The sequence below is a fragment of the Rhinoderma darwinii genome, chromosome 1 (assembly GCF_050947455.1).
Source record: "Rhinoderma darwinii isolate aRhiDar2 chromosome 1, aRhiDar2.hap1, whole genome shotgun sequence".
NCBI lineage: Eukaryota > Metazoa > Chordata > Amphibia > Anura > Rhinodermatidae > Rhinoderma > Rhinoderma darwinii.
The window spans coordinates 485,319,665-485,336,864 of record NC_134687.1 but is presented as its reverse complement, the minus strand read 5'-3'; the positions used below and the strand labels follow the sequence as shown (position 1 = coordinate 485,336,864).

The following is a 17,200-nucleotide window of genomic DNA, read 5'->3' as shown; positions in this document are numbered from 1 at the left end:
CCAATCAACGAACTAGCTCATTGATCTTTGATTGTTTGCTCCTTTTGCAAGGAGCTGTGATCAGTATGGGGAAGAGAATTCATCGGCTGATCATGCCCTGTTTACACAGGGCAAATATCGGAAACTATCGTTCTACGAACGCTCGATTGCCCTATAATTGGCCCGTGTAAAAGGGCCCTTAGAGAGATGGCTGATGAGGTGAGAGTAGACCAAGTGTTCCAGGAGTTTAGAGATGAAGAGGAGATTAGAGACCGATTGGTAGTCAGCAGCGCAAGTCGGCTTAAGAGATGGGGTTTTTCAGTAACTTTTTCAGCATGTTTAAAAGAGGAGGGAAGAAAGATATAGGCTATATCGATGTTACTAGGGGACTGGGAGATATCATGCCGATTGTTGTCAATTTTAACTTGGAAATAAGTGGCCAGGTCTTCAGCACTAAGATCTGTGATCGGCGTCTGCACTTTAGGCTTAAGGATGCAGTGAAAAGTATCAGAGGGGTTTTGGCTTATTCAATTTTGTGGAGATGAGAGGTGAAATAGACTTGTTTGGCATGGTGAAGGGCAGAGGTTTAAGTTTTGGGCATGAATTTGTATTGGAGGAAGTCTGCGGACATGTGGTTTTTCTCCATAGACGTTCGGCACACCTCAAACACCACTCAAGTAAACGAGATTGAGGCGCGTGTCAAGGTTGTCGCTGTAACAGGAGGTTTGGAGTGTACGGGGGGCTCCTTTATCCAAGACACTTTTTCATTGTTATGTTTGGCAGTCAGATTGGGACAGGAGATGGAAGAGCGGGGACAATGAGGTCTGTAAACTATCTATTAGTTAGTGAGTTTTAATTTCATGTCGATTTCTGTATGTCTGATAGGTAGGTATGTTCTAAGGAGGCAGAGAATTTTTGATAGTAAAGGAGAGAAGGTTGTGGTCTGAGAGCCAGAGAGGAGAGTTAATAAGGTGAGAACCTGAGCAGAGCCAGAAGACCAGGTCAAGTGAATGCCCGTCTTCATGTGTAGGAGCATCCGTGAGTTGTTACAGACCTAGGGAGGAAGTTAAGGATAGAAACTGGGAGGCAGATGAGGAGATTGGGTTATCAATGGGAATGTTAGTCGCCCATAATGAGAGTGGGTATTTCAGAGGATAGGAAATGTGGAAACCAGGCAGCAAAGTGATCCAGAAGCTGGTCGGGTGAGCCAGGTTTCCAGGCATTGTAATCAGATTAGATTATGACAGTGGTACTTGTCCACTGTAGGGTTCTATGAGTAATGGCTCTTGAGAGCTAGAAACGCGTCAGAGGGGACGGATGCTTTATGTAATTTGTCCACTTTAAGATGTTCAGCTTTTCCGCTGGCTATTTAAATAAATAAATAAAGAAAATGTATTTTTCAAAATTCCACAAGGAGTGCTGATCTTTTCCTCCTGAACACTGTGAGGTTGTAAAATGTTTTTGGGTATTTTCCCCATTTTATTTTTCTTATGAAATATTCAGAAGGCTTAAAATTCTTGGTATACTTAGTTATTGTTGCTGTTAAAGAGGACCTGTCAGCTCTCCTGAGTAGTCTGTTTTAGTAAATACTTGTATATCCCATAATATAACAATGTTGGAACATCTTTTCTTAGAGCCCTTTGTTGTGCCGTTCCTTGTTATTCGTCATGAAAATGTATATATAAATGAATAACTGGGTGTTATCAGTTGGGGGTGTGTCCCTTCACACTTTGACAGTGTCCAACCAGTGCTGACAGCGTGAGACTGTTTAGGGACACATCCCTTTGTCAAGGGGAATGGTAACACCCAGTAGTCAGTAGAAATAATAGATATGGGGCAGTGCAGAGTTTAAAGAGGCTCTGTCACCAGATTTTGCAACCCCTATCTGCTATTGCAGCAGATCGGCGCTGCAATGTAGATTACAGTAACGTTTTTATTTTTAAAAAACAAGCATTTTTGGCCAAGTTATGACCATTTTCGTATTTATGCAAATGAGGCTTGCAAAAGTACAACTGGGCGTGTTGAAAAGTAAAAGTACAACTGGGCGTGTATTATGTGTGTTACATCGGGGCGTGTTTACTTCTTTTACTAGCTGGGCGTTCTGATGAGAAGTATCATCCACTTCTCTTCAGAACGCCCAGCTTCTGGCAGTGCAGATCTGTGACGTCACTCACAGGTCCTGCATCGTGTCGGCACCAGAGGCTACAGTTGATTCTGCAGCAGCATCAGCATTTGCATGTAAGTAGCTACATCGACTTACCTGCAAACGCCGATGCTGCTGCAGAATCATCTGTAGCCTCTGGTGCCGATGTGTCCTCGCTCGTCTGACACGATGCAGGACCTGTGAGTGACGACACAGCGTGATCTCTTGAGAACACGGCTGTGTCTGCACTGCCAGAAGCTGGGCGTTCTGAAGAGAAGTGGATGATACTTCTCGTCAGAACGCCCAGCTAGTAAAAGAAGTAAAAACGCCCCGATGTACGCACATAATACACGCCCAGTTGTACTTTTACTTTTCAACACGCCCAGTTGTACTTTTGCAAGCCTCATTTGCATAAATACGAAAATGGTCATAACTTGGCCAAAAATGCTCGTTTTTTAAAAAAACAAACGTTACTGTAATCTACATTGCAGCGCCGATCTGCTGCAATAGCAGATAGGGGTTGCAAAATCTGGTGACAGAGCCTCTTTAACAAAAAAGAAAAGCAAGCTCCAGCGTTGCTGTTTCATGGGAGATACAAGTATTTAGTAAAATGTAAAATAAATAAATATATATATATATATATATATATATATATATATATATATATATATTCAATTAACTATAGGATACTTTGCCCCATAAAGTCATAAAGTTCTGATTTTTTTCTTTTAGGCTAAATGATGAACTATTGCACTATATTTTGAAGATTGTTGTTCGTGAATCTTGTGTACTGATCACCAAGTGCCAAACTGTGTCTAAAGAAGAATTCCAAAGACTCTTATCAACCGTGCCTGTAAGACCAGTGCCCACTACATAACTTCTTGTCCTGTACTTTGTATTTCTTTATACCATTACTTCTGCATCTGTCTGATAAATTTCATAATAATCAATTACATGTTACACACCTCTGTAGACTAGAGCCTCCTCACGCACTTAGGCCTTAAATGGGTTATCCGTGATGTGAAAACTTGTTTGTAGTGGAAATAAAATAAATAAACCAAAAAGCAATACTTCCCTATACTTGCCCCCGACGATCCAGCACTGATGCTCCGGCAGCACTCCCGGTGGTTGTTTACATGCATGTAGCATGTGACCACTGCAGCTAATCAGAGGGCTCATCGGTCATGTGTTGTATTTCTGGCATTGTGCCGGAAATATGATTAGTCACCACTGAGCCCTCTGATTGGCTGCAGTGGTTACATAGTACATGGATGTAAACAACTACCTGGATCTCTGGGGGCAAGGGTAGGTAAGTTTTGCCTTATTTATTCAATTTGAAGCCCCTACAAAAAAAAATTCACATCCCGGATAACTCCTTTAAAAAACAATATTTGAGAATTTAATTTAGGCCCCTGTTACTTTGCGTTAATTGCCTTTCCTTTCGGATGTATATGTCGGTAGGACTCCTGACTTATACCTCCAGCTGAAGGCTGCAACAATCTCACTGTATATGTATACAGTGGAATATGCCGCCTGAACTGCCCGACCCCCCTTACAGAGCGCTTGGGGACAACGGCCCTGGGGAAGCTCCTGATGTCACTTTCCATATATTGCTTTGCGCTTTCTTAGGACGTCCCTGTGCAAGAAGCTCCAGTGACATAACTGTCCATATACGGGCATTTGTCACTGGAGCTTTCCGACGTATACGTTTAATGTATTCCCTGTGACCGATGCCAAAAAAGTATACAGTGCGTTTTTTTCAAGATCTCCTATAGGATGAAATACAAAAAGGTGTACTGATGTATACCAGCCCGATGGAGGACAAAAGGAGACTTTTTTTGGCTTCCTTCAGATTAATTGAGCCCTATCGACACGTTTTATTGTGTATTCCTGAGGATTTCCTGATGTACACGATAAACATTAAGTGGAGACGTGACCTAGAGGGGGCCTTGGCTGCAAATAAAGGCTATTGGCAAAAATCTCAGTATGTTCAGCTTTGTATTAAATACTTATTTAGCAGCTGATTTATTAAAGTATAGTATAGGGAAACCAGTTTTAACACTTTGCTGCAGAGAGTTATGCTGCTGTGAAGGAGCGGATATTTGTAACGTTCACCTATTTAAAAAAATATATTTTTGTTTTTAAGGTTGCCTCACCATGTCTGCGCTATCTGATGGCTGTACAAAATCACCTACTTAGTAATACTGTCTTAATCAAACCTGATGAGAGTGATGACAGTGACAGCTCCCTGCAAGGGGAAACATTGAAGGTACAGGTAAACACCAGATTTTATTCTAATAATGTTTTTTGTTTTTTTTTGTCAATGTCGCTTGTAGAACGTTCCATTGATGTCCACCCAAATTGACTGTATGCTAACACAATTCAAAATAGTGCACGCGCTGCATGGTTTGAAGACTCTATTGCAATGTCAGACTTCTTTTTGTGTATACATTTTTATGGTACCAGGTCATGTTGGTTCTGTAGACTCTATATTGATAATGTGTGCACGGGGTTCTTGGTCTGATCAGGCATTTAGCCTCTTGATAAAATTGACTTTTGTCTATCTGTATTTTGTCCCTTAAAGAGGCTCTGTCACCACATTATAAGTGCCCTATCTCCTATATAAGGAGATTGTCGCTATAGTGTAGGTGACAGTAATGCTTTTTATTTTAAAAAACGATATATTTTTACCACTTTATTAGCGTTTTTAGATTTATGCTAATGAGTTGCTTAATGCCCAAGTGGGCGTACTTTCACTTTAGACCAAGTGGGCGTTGTACAGGGGAGTGTATGACGCTGACCAATCAGCATCATGCACTCCTCTCCATTCATTTACACTGCACATAGCGATCCTGTTAGATCGCGATGTGCTGTCTTATAGTAACACATTAACAATACTGAAGTGTTTAGACAGTGAATAGACATTACACGGAATTTCTATTCACAATCTCTGCACTTCGTTACTCTGTCTGTGGTAGTTAGTATTGCAGTATATTGTACCAGCGATCTAACGGTGGGGGGACTAATAAACGGTGTAAAAAAAAAAAAAGTTATTACTAGTGAAAAAAAATTATATTAAAAGTTCAAAATAAAACCTAAAAACTTTAAATGGTGCCATTAGAAAGTACAACTTCTCCTGCAAACAATAAGTCCTTACAGCGCTCTATTGACGGAAAAATAAAAAAGCTATGGCTCTTGGAACGCAAGGAGTGAAAAATGAAAACGAAAAAATTGCTCGTTCGTTAGAGGCTCTGTCACCAGATTCTCAAATCCCTATCTCCTATTGCATGTGATCGGCGCTGCAATGTAGATAACAGTAACGTTTTGTTTTTTTTTAAAACGTTCATTTTTGGCCAAGTTATGAGCTATTTTATATTTATGCAAATGAGGTTTGAAATGGACAACTGGGCGTGTATTGTGTTTTTAACTGGGCGTGTTTACGTGTATGACGCTGACCAATCAGTGACCAGTCAGCGTCATACACTCCTCTCCATTCATTTACACCGCAGCGATGTGCAGCCACATAAACAGAGATTAACGTTAATCAAGTGTCCTGATAATGAATACACATGATCATCCAGCCTGGACGTCATGTGTATTCAGAATCCTGACACTTCTGAATCTTTTCTGTGAGATTCCAGCAAGCCACGCGTAATCTCGCGAGATTACGGAGGTAAACGAGATTTTGTTTCCCTTGCTGGAAATCTCAAAGAAAAGAGTCAATGCGTGCGAGAAAAAACGGAGGTCATCCGTGTGCTGTCCGTGTTTTTCACGCTCCAGTTGTTAAAGAAATGATGAGGAAAAAAACGCCCACTTAGTCAAAAAGTAAAACACGCCCAGTTGTCCATTGAGAAAGTCATTAGCAGAAAACTAAAATAGGTCGTAACTCCGTCAAAAATGTTCGTTTTTCTAAATAAATAACACTGCTGTAATCTACATTACAGCGCCGATCACATCATGTACAAGATAGGCCACTTATAATGTGGTGACAGAGCCTCTTTAAGTTGGTTCTTGTCTTTTCACTGACCACTGTTTAGATTGTTTTTCTGTGTTTTTGTGAAGAGGTTCTAGAAAACACATTTACACTATTTGTACTCCGTACCCCGTACTCGGTTTCCGTCGTCCCCATAGACATTGAATGGAGCGGCAGTGCACACGCGCGACCGCCGCTCCATTCAAAACTTTCCTCACTGCGATCATGCAGTGAAGAGGAACGGGGGTCCTAAACATAGAAACAGTACAATGGAAAGATGTATACTTCTATTTTCTTGCAATTAATTTTGGCCTGAAAAGAAGGATGAAAAAAATTTGACCAAATCTCCACTGTGTGGAAGTGACTGATAAGTCAGATAGATTGAATATTCTGTCTCCAGCTGGTGGGCATTAAGATTCCCAATACTGTGAGTCCTACTGAGACTTCAGCGCATGCTCCTGCTGGCATCCATGACTGATGTGGTTACATGATTGCTCATGATTGATTACATGATTGATCTCTTGACCATATCGATACCAAGGCCTAAGCTACACAGGTAATTTTCTATTACCTTGATCTCTCTACTAAAATCACTAGTAATTGATCGCCATACTGTACCAATTTTGCTTGCACTATGGCCACTTTATTCTGGATTCAAGGCACGTGTCTGTTTTTATAACCCAAAAATATTGGCATGCTCCAATGGATGCCAGAGCAATTTCTTTTAGAGAAGAATGTTTCCTCACATGGCAGCACACAGAGTGCAATACAGGACCACACTTCCAGTTGCCTCCATGTACACAGAATTGCTGTGTGCATGTGGCCTTATGTAGTGTGGATGAGAGCGCCCTATTTTTCCCAACATCCTGTTTACATTCAACAAGTTTTGGGATTTTGCGAATGTTGCCAAATTTAAATAGTGTGTAGTTTAGAAACCTTTTTAATAGCAGTTAAAAAATTTATATTTTAAGATCACCACACTATGACACACATTTAGCGGCATTTGTGTTTCAAATGTATATTAACTAATCTGGGGTCTGTTTAATTTTTTTATTGCTTTTTCCCCCTCTAATTTAGGAACTTCAGACTAGCATTTTAGGCTTATCAACACAAATATTAACGGGATGTGATGAAGTCCTCGACATGCTCCAACGTGTCACAACTGCTCTCATCAACAGTGATCTTCCAGACAGGGATGTTAGGTATGTAAATATGTTATCACTTTACCCACAGTGGTCAGTAGAAAAAAAAATCAACTGGAATCTGGTCCGTTTTCTAAAAATCTTCACTTTCGTGTACATCCAGCATGTCTAAGTAGTACATTAAATGAACCGTAACGGCTCAAGCACACGGTCGAGTGTGCCGTCCGAGTCCCATCCATGATCCGAGAAAACATAGGACATGTTCTATCTTTCCTCGGATCGGAGACTCAGACCATTTTTCACGGCCCCGATTCACCCGTCAAAGTGAATGGGTCCGTGAAGACTATCGGGTGCCACTCGGATGCCGTCAAAAACGGCCCGAGTCGTACAACGGTCGTGTGAAAGAGGCCTAAGTGTTCCCTGCAAATGTATGTAGGAGGCTGTTAGTTTTGAAAACACAAGGGCAATGAATCTTAAAAAATATATATAACTAGGTTTCTGCATGACTAGATCAAAGATCACTTTTATTTTTACGCCAGTGTAGCTAACATTTGATTTTTGATGAAGTGTTTATTTATTCTCCTAACTTGACATCAAGTTTTAGGTAAGTTTCTTTTCACGCATGCATTCCGAGCCTTCTATGCGGGTTCCGTCAGTGTCTCAGTTTTCTTTTATGAGCAGGGATAGCAGGGTTATTTTTGGCATTGAAATGACGGAAACCCAGATGGACCCCTTTATAGTCAGCGGGATCTGTTAACTCTTTTAGATAACTGATCCGACACAGCGTAATCGCTTCCGTTATGAACTGAAGCCATGATGACCGTGTTCACATAGCCTAACTAATGCAGCGCCACCAATTTATTCCAAATGTAACCGGCTTAGTTTTCCTGAATATGATTTTGTGAAATTGATCTTCAAAACCTGGATGATACATGCAGCCAGAATCTGATGCAATACATATTTGTATTACATATTTTGTATGCCTTTTGTGGGGATAGGGACTCAATTGGCCATGATATCTCTCTAGGTTTGGCACCATGTGCATTCTTAGCTTATCCTGCCTAAAACAATGGATTTGGACAATGCTGTGTAACGTGTATGGTCAGCTGTAGGGGAAAGATGTGGACTAGTTGCTTAAAGGGGCATTCCCATTTTAGACATTTATAGTATATTACAGAATATACCTTACATTTTTGATATATGCGTGTCCCAGCTCTTTGGACCGCACTTATCTCAAGAAGGACCCTCCCAGGCGGAGACTCATTGGAGAGGTGGCCAGGGGATAAGGTGAAGCGAATGGAAGTTATGGAAACAGCGTAGCACAGTGATCTATGATGTTTTCATAACTTTGGATTCATGGAAACTGCGTAGCTCGCTTTGCTACACTTTTTCCATAACTGTAATCCTGGCCACCTCTCCACTAAGTTTTTGTTCAATGCGGCTGCCTCACCAGACAAAGATGAGGTCGAAGGACCACCTTTCTCGAGATAGGTACGTTTATGGAATATCCTGTTGATATGCCATAAATGTCTAAGATGGGAAAACCACATTAACTGGAAAGACCTGTTCCTGTTCTAATTTAGCTGAGAACCAAATTAAATAATCTCTTCAAATTCCCCCTCCAAAAAAAAAACCTTTTATATTGCAGAATGTTCTATTCACGTTTATCAGTATGAAATTATTTTCTGTGGTTGCGACATCTGTTTTGTTTTTTTTTTAAATATTATTTATTTAAATAAACGTATTGTGTGTTTTTGAAGCTTTTGTTCTTCTCCAATATTATACATCGTTTTTGTGTTCTCTATTGACACTTATGTGTAAATGCGCCTCAGAGAGTGTGTGCGTGCGCGTGTGTTTATATTCATAGTTAACGTGATTTGGTAATTATATTTCAGATTAAAGGGTTTAGAGCAAATTACAAAGTCCACCATGCTTGGCCATCTCCTTCCTGTTCTCCTAACATCCCTCATGCACCCAAATCTACAAACTTTAACCATGGCAGATGCTCTGATGCCCCAACTTGTACAACTTGTGCTGTACACCAGTCAGGTAAGGAATTGAACTCTCTTATGTCTTTGACTTCCAGTGCTGAAGGCATGTTGTACAGTTAAAGAGGCTCTGTCACCAGATTTTGCAACCCCTATCTGCTATTGCAGCAGATAGGCGCTGCAATGTAGATTACAGTAACGTTTTTATTTTAAAAAAACGAGCATTTTTGGCCAAGTTATGACCATTTTTGTAGTTATGCAAATGAGGCTTGCAAAAGTCCAAGTGGGTGTGTTTAAAAGTAAAAGTCCAAGTGGGCGTGTATTAGGTGCGTACATCGGGGCGTTTTTACTACTTTTACTAGCTGGGCGCTCTGATGAGAAGTAACATCCTCTTCTCTTCAGAACGCCCAGCTTCTGACAGTGCAGATCTGTGACGTCACTCACAGGTCCTGCATCGTGACGGCCACATCGGCACCAGAGGCTACAGTTGATTCTGCAGCAGCATCAGCGTTTGCAGGTAAGTCGATCTTACCTGCAAACGCTGATGCAGAATCAACTGTAGCCTCTGGTGCCGATGTGGCCGTCACGATGCAGGACCTGTGAGTGACGTCACAGATCTGCACTGTCACAAGCTGGGCGTTCTGAAGAGAAGAGGATGTTACTTCTCATCAGAGCGCCCAGCTAGTAAAAGTAGTAAAAACGCCCCGATGTACGCACATAATACACGCCCAGTTGTACTTTTGCAAGCCTCATTTGCATAACTACAAAAATGGTCATAACTTGGCCAAAAATGCTCGTTTTTTTAAAATAAAAACGTTACTGTAATCTACATTGCAGCGCCGATCTGCTGCAATAGCAGATAGGGTTTGCAAAATCTGGTGACAGAGCCTCTTTAAAACAAATTGATGGACTTTGAAATGATCATGTTAAATAAGGCTGTGTTCACATCAATGTTGGGCTTCCGTTCACGGGTTCCGTTAGACTTTTCCGTTGGAGGAACCCATGAACGGAAAGCCAAACGGAAACCATAGGTTCCTTGTGTATTACCATTGATTTCACTGGTAATGCTTCTATTGCAAATGGCTTCTGAATTGTTTCTGTTCCGTAAGGTTTACGTTTTTTTTAGCGGAAGCAATAGCGTAGTCAACTGTGCGGTTTCCACTAAAAAAAACGGAAACCTTACGGAACGGAAAACCAAATGCAATGGAAGCATTACCATTGAAATAAATGGTAATTCAAACGGAAGCTATGGTTTTCATTTGGCTTTCCTTTCATGGGTTCCTCCAACTGAAACATTTAACAGAACCCATGAACGGAAACCCAACGCGGATATGAAAAGGCCCTAATGTGATTTACAAATTGTAATAATTTAATTAACACTTTTATTTTTATACAAAATGTTTGTGTACACAAAAATGTAAATGTTGAGCCATTTTTCAAATAATCCTTTTAAAATAGTGTTAATATTGTGTTCTCTTTGTTTTCAATAAATATTTCTATTTTTCATGTTTTCCTGACATTTTGTCTTCAGACTGCTCTTCTTCTTAAAACCCAGTGCACAGCTCTGGCAGATATTGGGAGCTCTACAAGTGGAATTTCAGAACAGAAGAGCAAATTATTACCAGATAGGTAATTTTTATCCTGTTAATAAGTGACTGTTGAGAATTTGGTTTTAATAATTTTCTTATGTACTTGGTTCTTGCTTGGCTGGATGCACATGGCTCCATTCTAGCCAAACAAAAATTGGACTGTATATGGTCATTAGGAGGGGTCTTTATATCACACACAGATTTTCCATCAACGGATGGTCTGAAGACTTTTGTCTTACTGACACCATGAAACAAGTGTTTCTTTATACACAGCTTCGGGAGGTTACAGGAAGCCGCTTAGTAAAGTATTCCCCGATATAAAAAATCGATATGCTTCTTAAGGGAAATTGAGGGCTTCCATTAGGAAACCCGCTAAGCCTTATCTATCTGGCTTTACCTATAGGCACAGTAGAGCTGTGCCAATAGGCGGGCCTGCAGGAAGGGTATGTGCATTCATAAGGAAATTATGGGTATTAATATGTTTATTTAGGCACTCACAGTGAAGTGGGAGTCAGAGGAGAGCGCCCAGTGGGGAACAAGGGGAAGCTTGCATGGTGCTAGGTATTGTGAGAAGCGCAATATTTTGCTTCATTTTGTTAGAGCAGACAAACATTTTAAAGGGGCATTCCCATTGTAAATGTTTATGGCATATCCACAGGATATGCCATAAAAGTATGATTGATACAGGTCCCTGCTTGCTCCGCTCTCTAATTATCAAAGACTACAATGGATAGGGCCGTTTTCCCACCTCTGCATTGAACTCTCTGGGGACTGCGCAGTCATGAATCAGCGAATGGGTTTGTGGGACCCTCATTCTCCGGATATGTGAGGGTCACAAAGGTGGGACCCACACCTATCAGACTTCAATGTTTAAATGGAAATACCTCTTTAAAGCAATATATGTCTTAAGGTATGGCCTACTTGATGGACGAAGTCTAAGAGACCAGACAATCTGTGCCTACAGGCTCCTGAGATGTAAATACAGTACTGCTTCCGTAATATGAATATGTCTGCTTTCAATTTTCTCGTGGTCCTAATCTATCCTGTAGGATGTTGGAAGAGAAGGAGGAACCAGGCTTTCTGACAGGGCTGAAGATTCCAGCACCATGGGCTGCTGGAAAGACTGTAGAAACAGCTCATCCTGTTAGAGACAACTACAAGTTCAAAGAAAGTGTTCACATACCCGGTGCTCGATGTCTGTATCTCCGCTTTGACAGCAGGTGTTCCTCACAATACGATTATGATAAGGTTGGTGCATAGGGTTAATGAACATTTGCAGCACCGTGTATGAGTATACATTAGAATAAAAGGGGTTTTCAGGTTTTATGTAAATAAAGTTTACCATAATTACTGTATAATACAGCTAAGAAGAGGATACAATTGTATCCAATCTCGGCAATGTTCTGTGGGCTAAACAGACTGGACCCCAGACTGATACATTGTAGCAAACTATAATTCACATTTCTTTTCATACATAGTTGGTGATCTATGCTGGTCCCAATACGAACAGTCGGAAAGTAGCAGAGTATGGTGGAAATACATTAGGATATGGAAGTAGAAGTGTTCTGGGAACTGGCTGGCCGAAAGATTTGGTGAAGGTAAGCTTGTTATATCTGGGAAGCATTGCTCATGTGTTACTAATAAATTCTATTAAGGGAAAATAATAGGAAGTTGCTCCAGAAGAAGCATATGCAAAAGGATCCCCTAACTTTGCGCTAATCTGGCTTATTATTGGTTCATAGCTAAACCTTTCTGTTAGCTGGTGATCAAGAGAAAGACCGAACAAACCCCCTGAAATATTGTCAACTGTGCCTCACCAGGGGTTAAAAAATTACGTCCAGACCCCACAAAAGCAGTGAGATAATTTCCCTGGATTACATTACCTCCATTCTTCCCTTCCCTCCTTTAATTTATACATTTAGGCTTGGTTTCCACAGGGCGTTTTTATCACGTTTTTTCAGCATTTTTATTGTAGTTTTGCTGGGGTTTTTATGTGTTTCCCAATTGCTTGAAAAATTCATTTTAGAAACCGCATTCGTTTTACTTTTATTCGATTTGCTGTAACTTTGCGGGATGGTTTTTAACCATGCGGCCATTACAGGTGAAGCACATTGAAAACATTCACCTGTAATAGCTGCACGGCCGAAAACTACATGGCAAAATCGTGATTAAACGCATGCTGTTTTTAAGATGCGTTTTTCAAAGCAATTCGGAAGCACAAGTTGGTGAAAATTGTGCAGAGTGCACCAAATTTATCAAAATGGCATGTGGCATCATATATTTGGCGCTACTTGCTAGGCATATTAAATAAATGTATTTTCTTTACACCACCTCTTGGCTAACATATATGTACACCAATCAATTGGGCCAAATAATTACATCTTTAATAACTTTGGTGCTTTGTACTATTACAATACTATTAGCCAAGTGTTAAAATAATAGATTTGGCAATCTAATATACAAACAACTGTTCCACCTCACTTAGATCATCATAGTCATGTTTCCATATTGACTGAGGCCAATGAGTCTTGTGAAAACGGGCCAATAGAAAGAAAATGCAGTAATTGACCATATTGTAGAAATTTGCCTTTTTTCCAGGGGCGTATTTTAAGGCTCATGGGCCCCGGTGCAAAGGTTCTTCTTGGCAAGAACTTCTCTTCACGACTGATGGCTGCAGCCCACCTGTAACTTTCAGCTGCTTCGCTGGGTCTCTTTAGTGACCCATTAATCCAGCACTAGTAGCCAAGGGCGTTGCTAGTGTCTTAAAAGTTTAGGGGCACAAGCCCTGAGACATATGTTTTGGCCTCCCCATACACGGCGTTATTTGCGCCACGCATACAACGTTCTGATGCTGAACAACATCAGAACTCAGCGCTGTGCTGCAAACCAAAGAGGACCCGACTCAGCAGTGAGGAGGTTAAGTATATGGACATATTACTGTAGTTTACTACATAGGCCCCAGTTACTACAGTAACTGTGGACAGAAGTGGTGTGGGGGGCCCATGGGTTCAGGGCCCAGTCGTGACTGCAACCACTGCGACTCCTATAGCTGTGTCACTGCCCTAACCCAAACCGAAAACGAGTTATGTGATAGCTTGATAGGCAACAAAATTCTTGAATTATAAGTAGGGAATACCTGTGCGCCTACGAAAGCTTCCCTCGACTCACCTAGGCACTGAAGCCCTGCCTGTTGTCGTCTAGAATAGGTCATGATTTGGTGTCAGTTGTAGATTATTGCACCGCCCGACATCCCTTCCAACCCCGACAAAAGTCTTGTGGCGGATGGCAGGTTGATATGGTGCTGGACCAAAGAGAGGTAACTACATTACGACTTCCCTTTCCAGAGGAGTTGCATTGTTAGCAAAAGGGGGAATTGGCCCATGGGTTCTGGAAAGGGCATCGAGGAAAAAAACAAACAGCAGGCCCTTCTTTTCTGAGTGGTAAAATCCAAAGTCATAATTGGGGACCCATGGTAATGTTGCTCCCGGTCTTCTAAGTATGCCACAGATTAGAAAGATGTATCTGCAATAGGAAATATGTATACAGGTTTATGTGCAAAAGATCACTCCTCTCCCTTCAGACCCCTCCAAAATACAGTCCCAGGTAAAAAAAAAAATCACTCCCCTCCATTCAGCCCTCCAACATACAGCCCTATGTGAAAAACATCCTTCCCCCTCCCTTCAGCCCCCTCCAACATACGTTGACATGTGCAAAACATCAGCCCCCTCCAATGTACAGTTCCATGTAAAAAAAACATTATTTTCATCCTGTAAACCCCCCAACACAGTCTCATCCTTCAATCCCTCACTCCTCTCTCTTCACCTGTGTAGACAAGCACACTGCTGCTGCTTCCTGTTATAAACCGTAATGTAATCTGGGAGGCCCCATCTTTTCTCCTAAGAGGCCCCAACCCTTGCTGTGAAATCTTACCTAGCAGGATCACAACCGAGACTGCAGGGGTTGGGTTGATTGACAGACTTAGGCCCCATGCACACGACCGTAAAAACGCCCGTAATTACGAACGCATAGACTTCTATTGGCCACGGGTACCTTCCTATTTGCGTACGGTAAGGTGCCCTTGTCATTGAAAAATATAGAACATGTCCTATTTCAGGCCATAATTACGGCAGGGGCAGGCCCATAAAAGTCTATGGGGCTCCCGTAATTACGGGTGGCTACGTGTTTGCACCCGTAATTACGGGAATTTTGCTAGGCAAAGTCGCGCGATTTCAATTTTTGAATCGAGAGAAGCCGAGAAAATGGCGTCTGAGCGATCATGTGACCCTTTTAAGGGGTTTGGACATGATTGTGACATCATTTCCAGGACCCGTATTTACGGGCATGGGCCCTTTAATAAGGGTTAAAAACGTGTGACAAAGGACCCGTATTTACGGCCAGTATTTACGGGAGGGAAAAAATACGGTTGTGTGCATGGGGAGACAGGGCAGAGAGGAGGTGAAGGAGCTACAGAAGCTGGGGATGAGGAATAGAGCAGCTCACTGGGGACAATGACCCATCTGGCATTTGCCAGAATTGCCAAATTGGTAGTCTGGACTTGACTGAAACTTTGAATGAGATGGGCTATCATGTTTTCTAATATTTCTCAATTTTCAGGTCTTCAGGCACTAGAATAGTCATCCTATTGAAGAAAGAAAGAAACATTTTATAAAAGCAAAAACTATAGAACAAAAAAAAAATTATAAAAGCCATATAAAAAAGTCAAAAACACAAAGAAAAGATAAATACCCAATAGAAATCAGACTGTGACCCCCACACATGGAAGTCTTACTCCAACCATAAAAAAAGTTACATTTCTAAGAATTTAACCCCTTCCCCCTGCTTGCATGCTGGGCCCTAATGACCAAGCCATTTTTTATGTTTTTCCATCGTCTCTTTCGAAGAGCTATAACTTTTTTATTTTTGCGTCGACATAAGGTCTTGTTTTTTGCGGGACAAGTTGTATTTTTTAATAGCACCATTTTGGGGTACATATTATTTATTGATTAACTTTTATTAACTTTTTTGGGGGGGGGCCTAGAAAAAAACCTCAAATTTCGCCACTCTTTTTTGCATCCTAAATCTACGCCGTTTACCGTGTGGTATAAATAACACAATAACTTTATTCAACGGGTTGTTACGATTACAACGATACAAAGTCTATACAAATTTGGTATGTTTTACTACTTGCACAGTAAAAACACTTTTTTTTTCAAAATTATTTATTTTTGTGTCTCCATATTTGAGGGTTTTTTTTTGCGGGATGACGTGTAGTTTTGATTTGTACCATTTTGGAGTAGATGCGATTTTTTTTTTTGATTTTTTTTTTTTATCACTTTTGAACACATTTTTTATGGCAGGATTCACAGAAAACAGCAATTTTTGCATTGTTTTTTATTTTATTTTTTACGGCGTTCACCGTGCTGGTTAATTTATAGTTGGGGCGGTGACACCAAATATGTGTAACTTTTTACTTTTATTTTTATTTATTTTTTTAATATTAAAGCATTTTGTAAGGGGAAAACGTGGGTTTTGAAATTTTTTTTTAATGAACTTTTTATTCAACTTTTCTTTTGTACTTTTTTACTAGTCCCACTAGGGGACTTTACGATGCGATCATCCGATCGCTTTTATAATAGCCCGCATTGCTTTTGTATTGCAGTGTATTACTGCCTGTCTGTTTAAAACGGACAGGCATCTACTAGGCCATGCCTTTGGCATGAACTAGCAGGCCTACACTACAGGCAGACCTGGGGGCCTTTATTAGGCCTTGGCTGCCATAGAAGACATGACAACCGGCGATCTTATCCCCGGGTGCCGGTGGGATGAGAGGGAGCTCCCTCCCTCTCTCCGAAACCACTCAGATGCGGCGCTCGCTTTTGAGCACTGCATCTGAAGGGTTAAACGGATGAGATCGATACTGATATTGATCTCACTCGTTCGAGCAGGGACGCTCCCAGCCCTCAGCTACATCTGGTAGCTGAGAAAAGGAAGATTTATTCCGATGCAGCGCTGTGAAAAGGCGTATGCATCAGAATAAAGCCCATCAGTGGCTGGCGTATTGGCGGTCACTAACGAGTTAATAAAAAGTGAAAAAATAAAAATGAAAAACCAACTTTTTCCCCTTACAAACTGCTTTATTGTTAAAAAAAACCTAAATAAACTAAAAAAGATACACATATTTGGTATTGCCGTGCCCATGACCACCCCAACTCTAAAGTTATTACATCATTTAACCTGCACGGTGAACGTCGTAAAAAATAAAATAAAAAGCAATGCAAAAATTGCTGTTTTCTTTGAATTCTGCCTTAAAAAAAAAATGTGATAAAAAAGGGACCAATAAAAACGACAAGTCGTCCCGCAAAACACAAGCCCTTATACAACTGCAT

At 40.9% G+C, this 17,200-nt stretch overlaps 1 protein-coding gene across 4 annotated transcripts in view; it reads left to right on the top strand.

The window, feature by feature from the left end:
• Positions 1-17,200, top strand: part of HECTD4 (HECT domain E3 ubiquitin protein ligase 4) — a 203,454-nt gene that overhangs the window by 80,188 nt on the left and 106,066 nt on the right. For 2 of the 4 annotated variants that reach the window (XM_075835129.1, XM_075835119.1), the window contains exons 16-22: positions 2,855-2,975; positions 4,269-4,391; positions 7,173-7,297; positions 9,133-9,286; positions 10,757-10,854; positions 11,864-12,062; positions 12,293-12,412. In XM_075835129.1, coding sequence (XP_075691244.1) covers positions 2,855-2,975; positions 4,269-4,391; positions 7,173-7,297; positions 9,133-9,286; positions 10,757-10,854; positions 11,864-12,062; positions 12,293-12,412 — 940 coding nt within the window. Of the gene's footprint in view, positions 1-2,854; positions 2,976-4,268; positions 4,398-7,172; positions 7,298-9,132; positions 9,287-10,756; positions 10,855-11,863; positions 12,063-12,292; positions 12,413-17,200 lie in introns of all 4 variants that reach the window. The other 2 variants (XM_075835110.1, XM_075835101.1) reach the window with 1 other exon arrangement.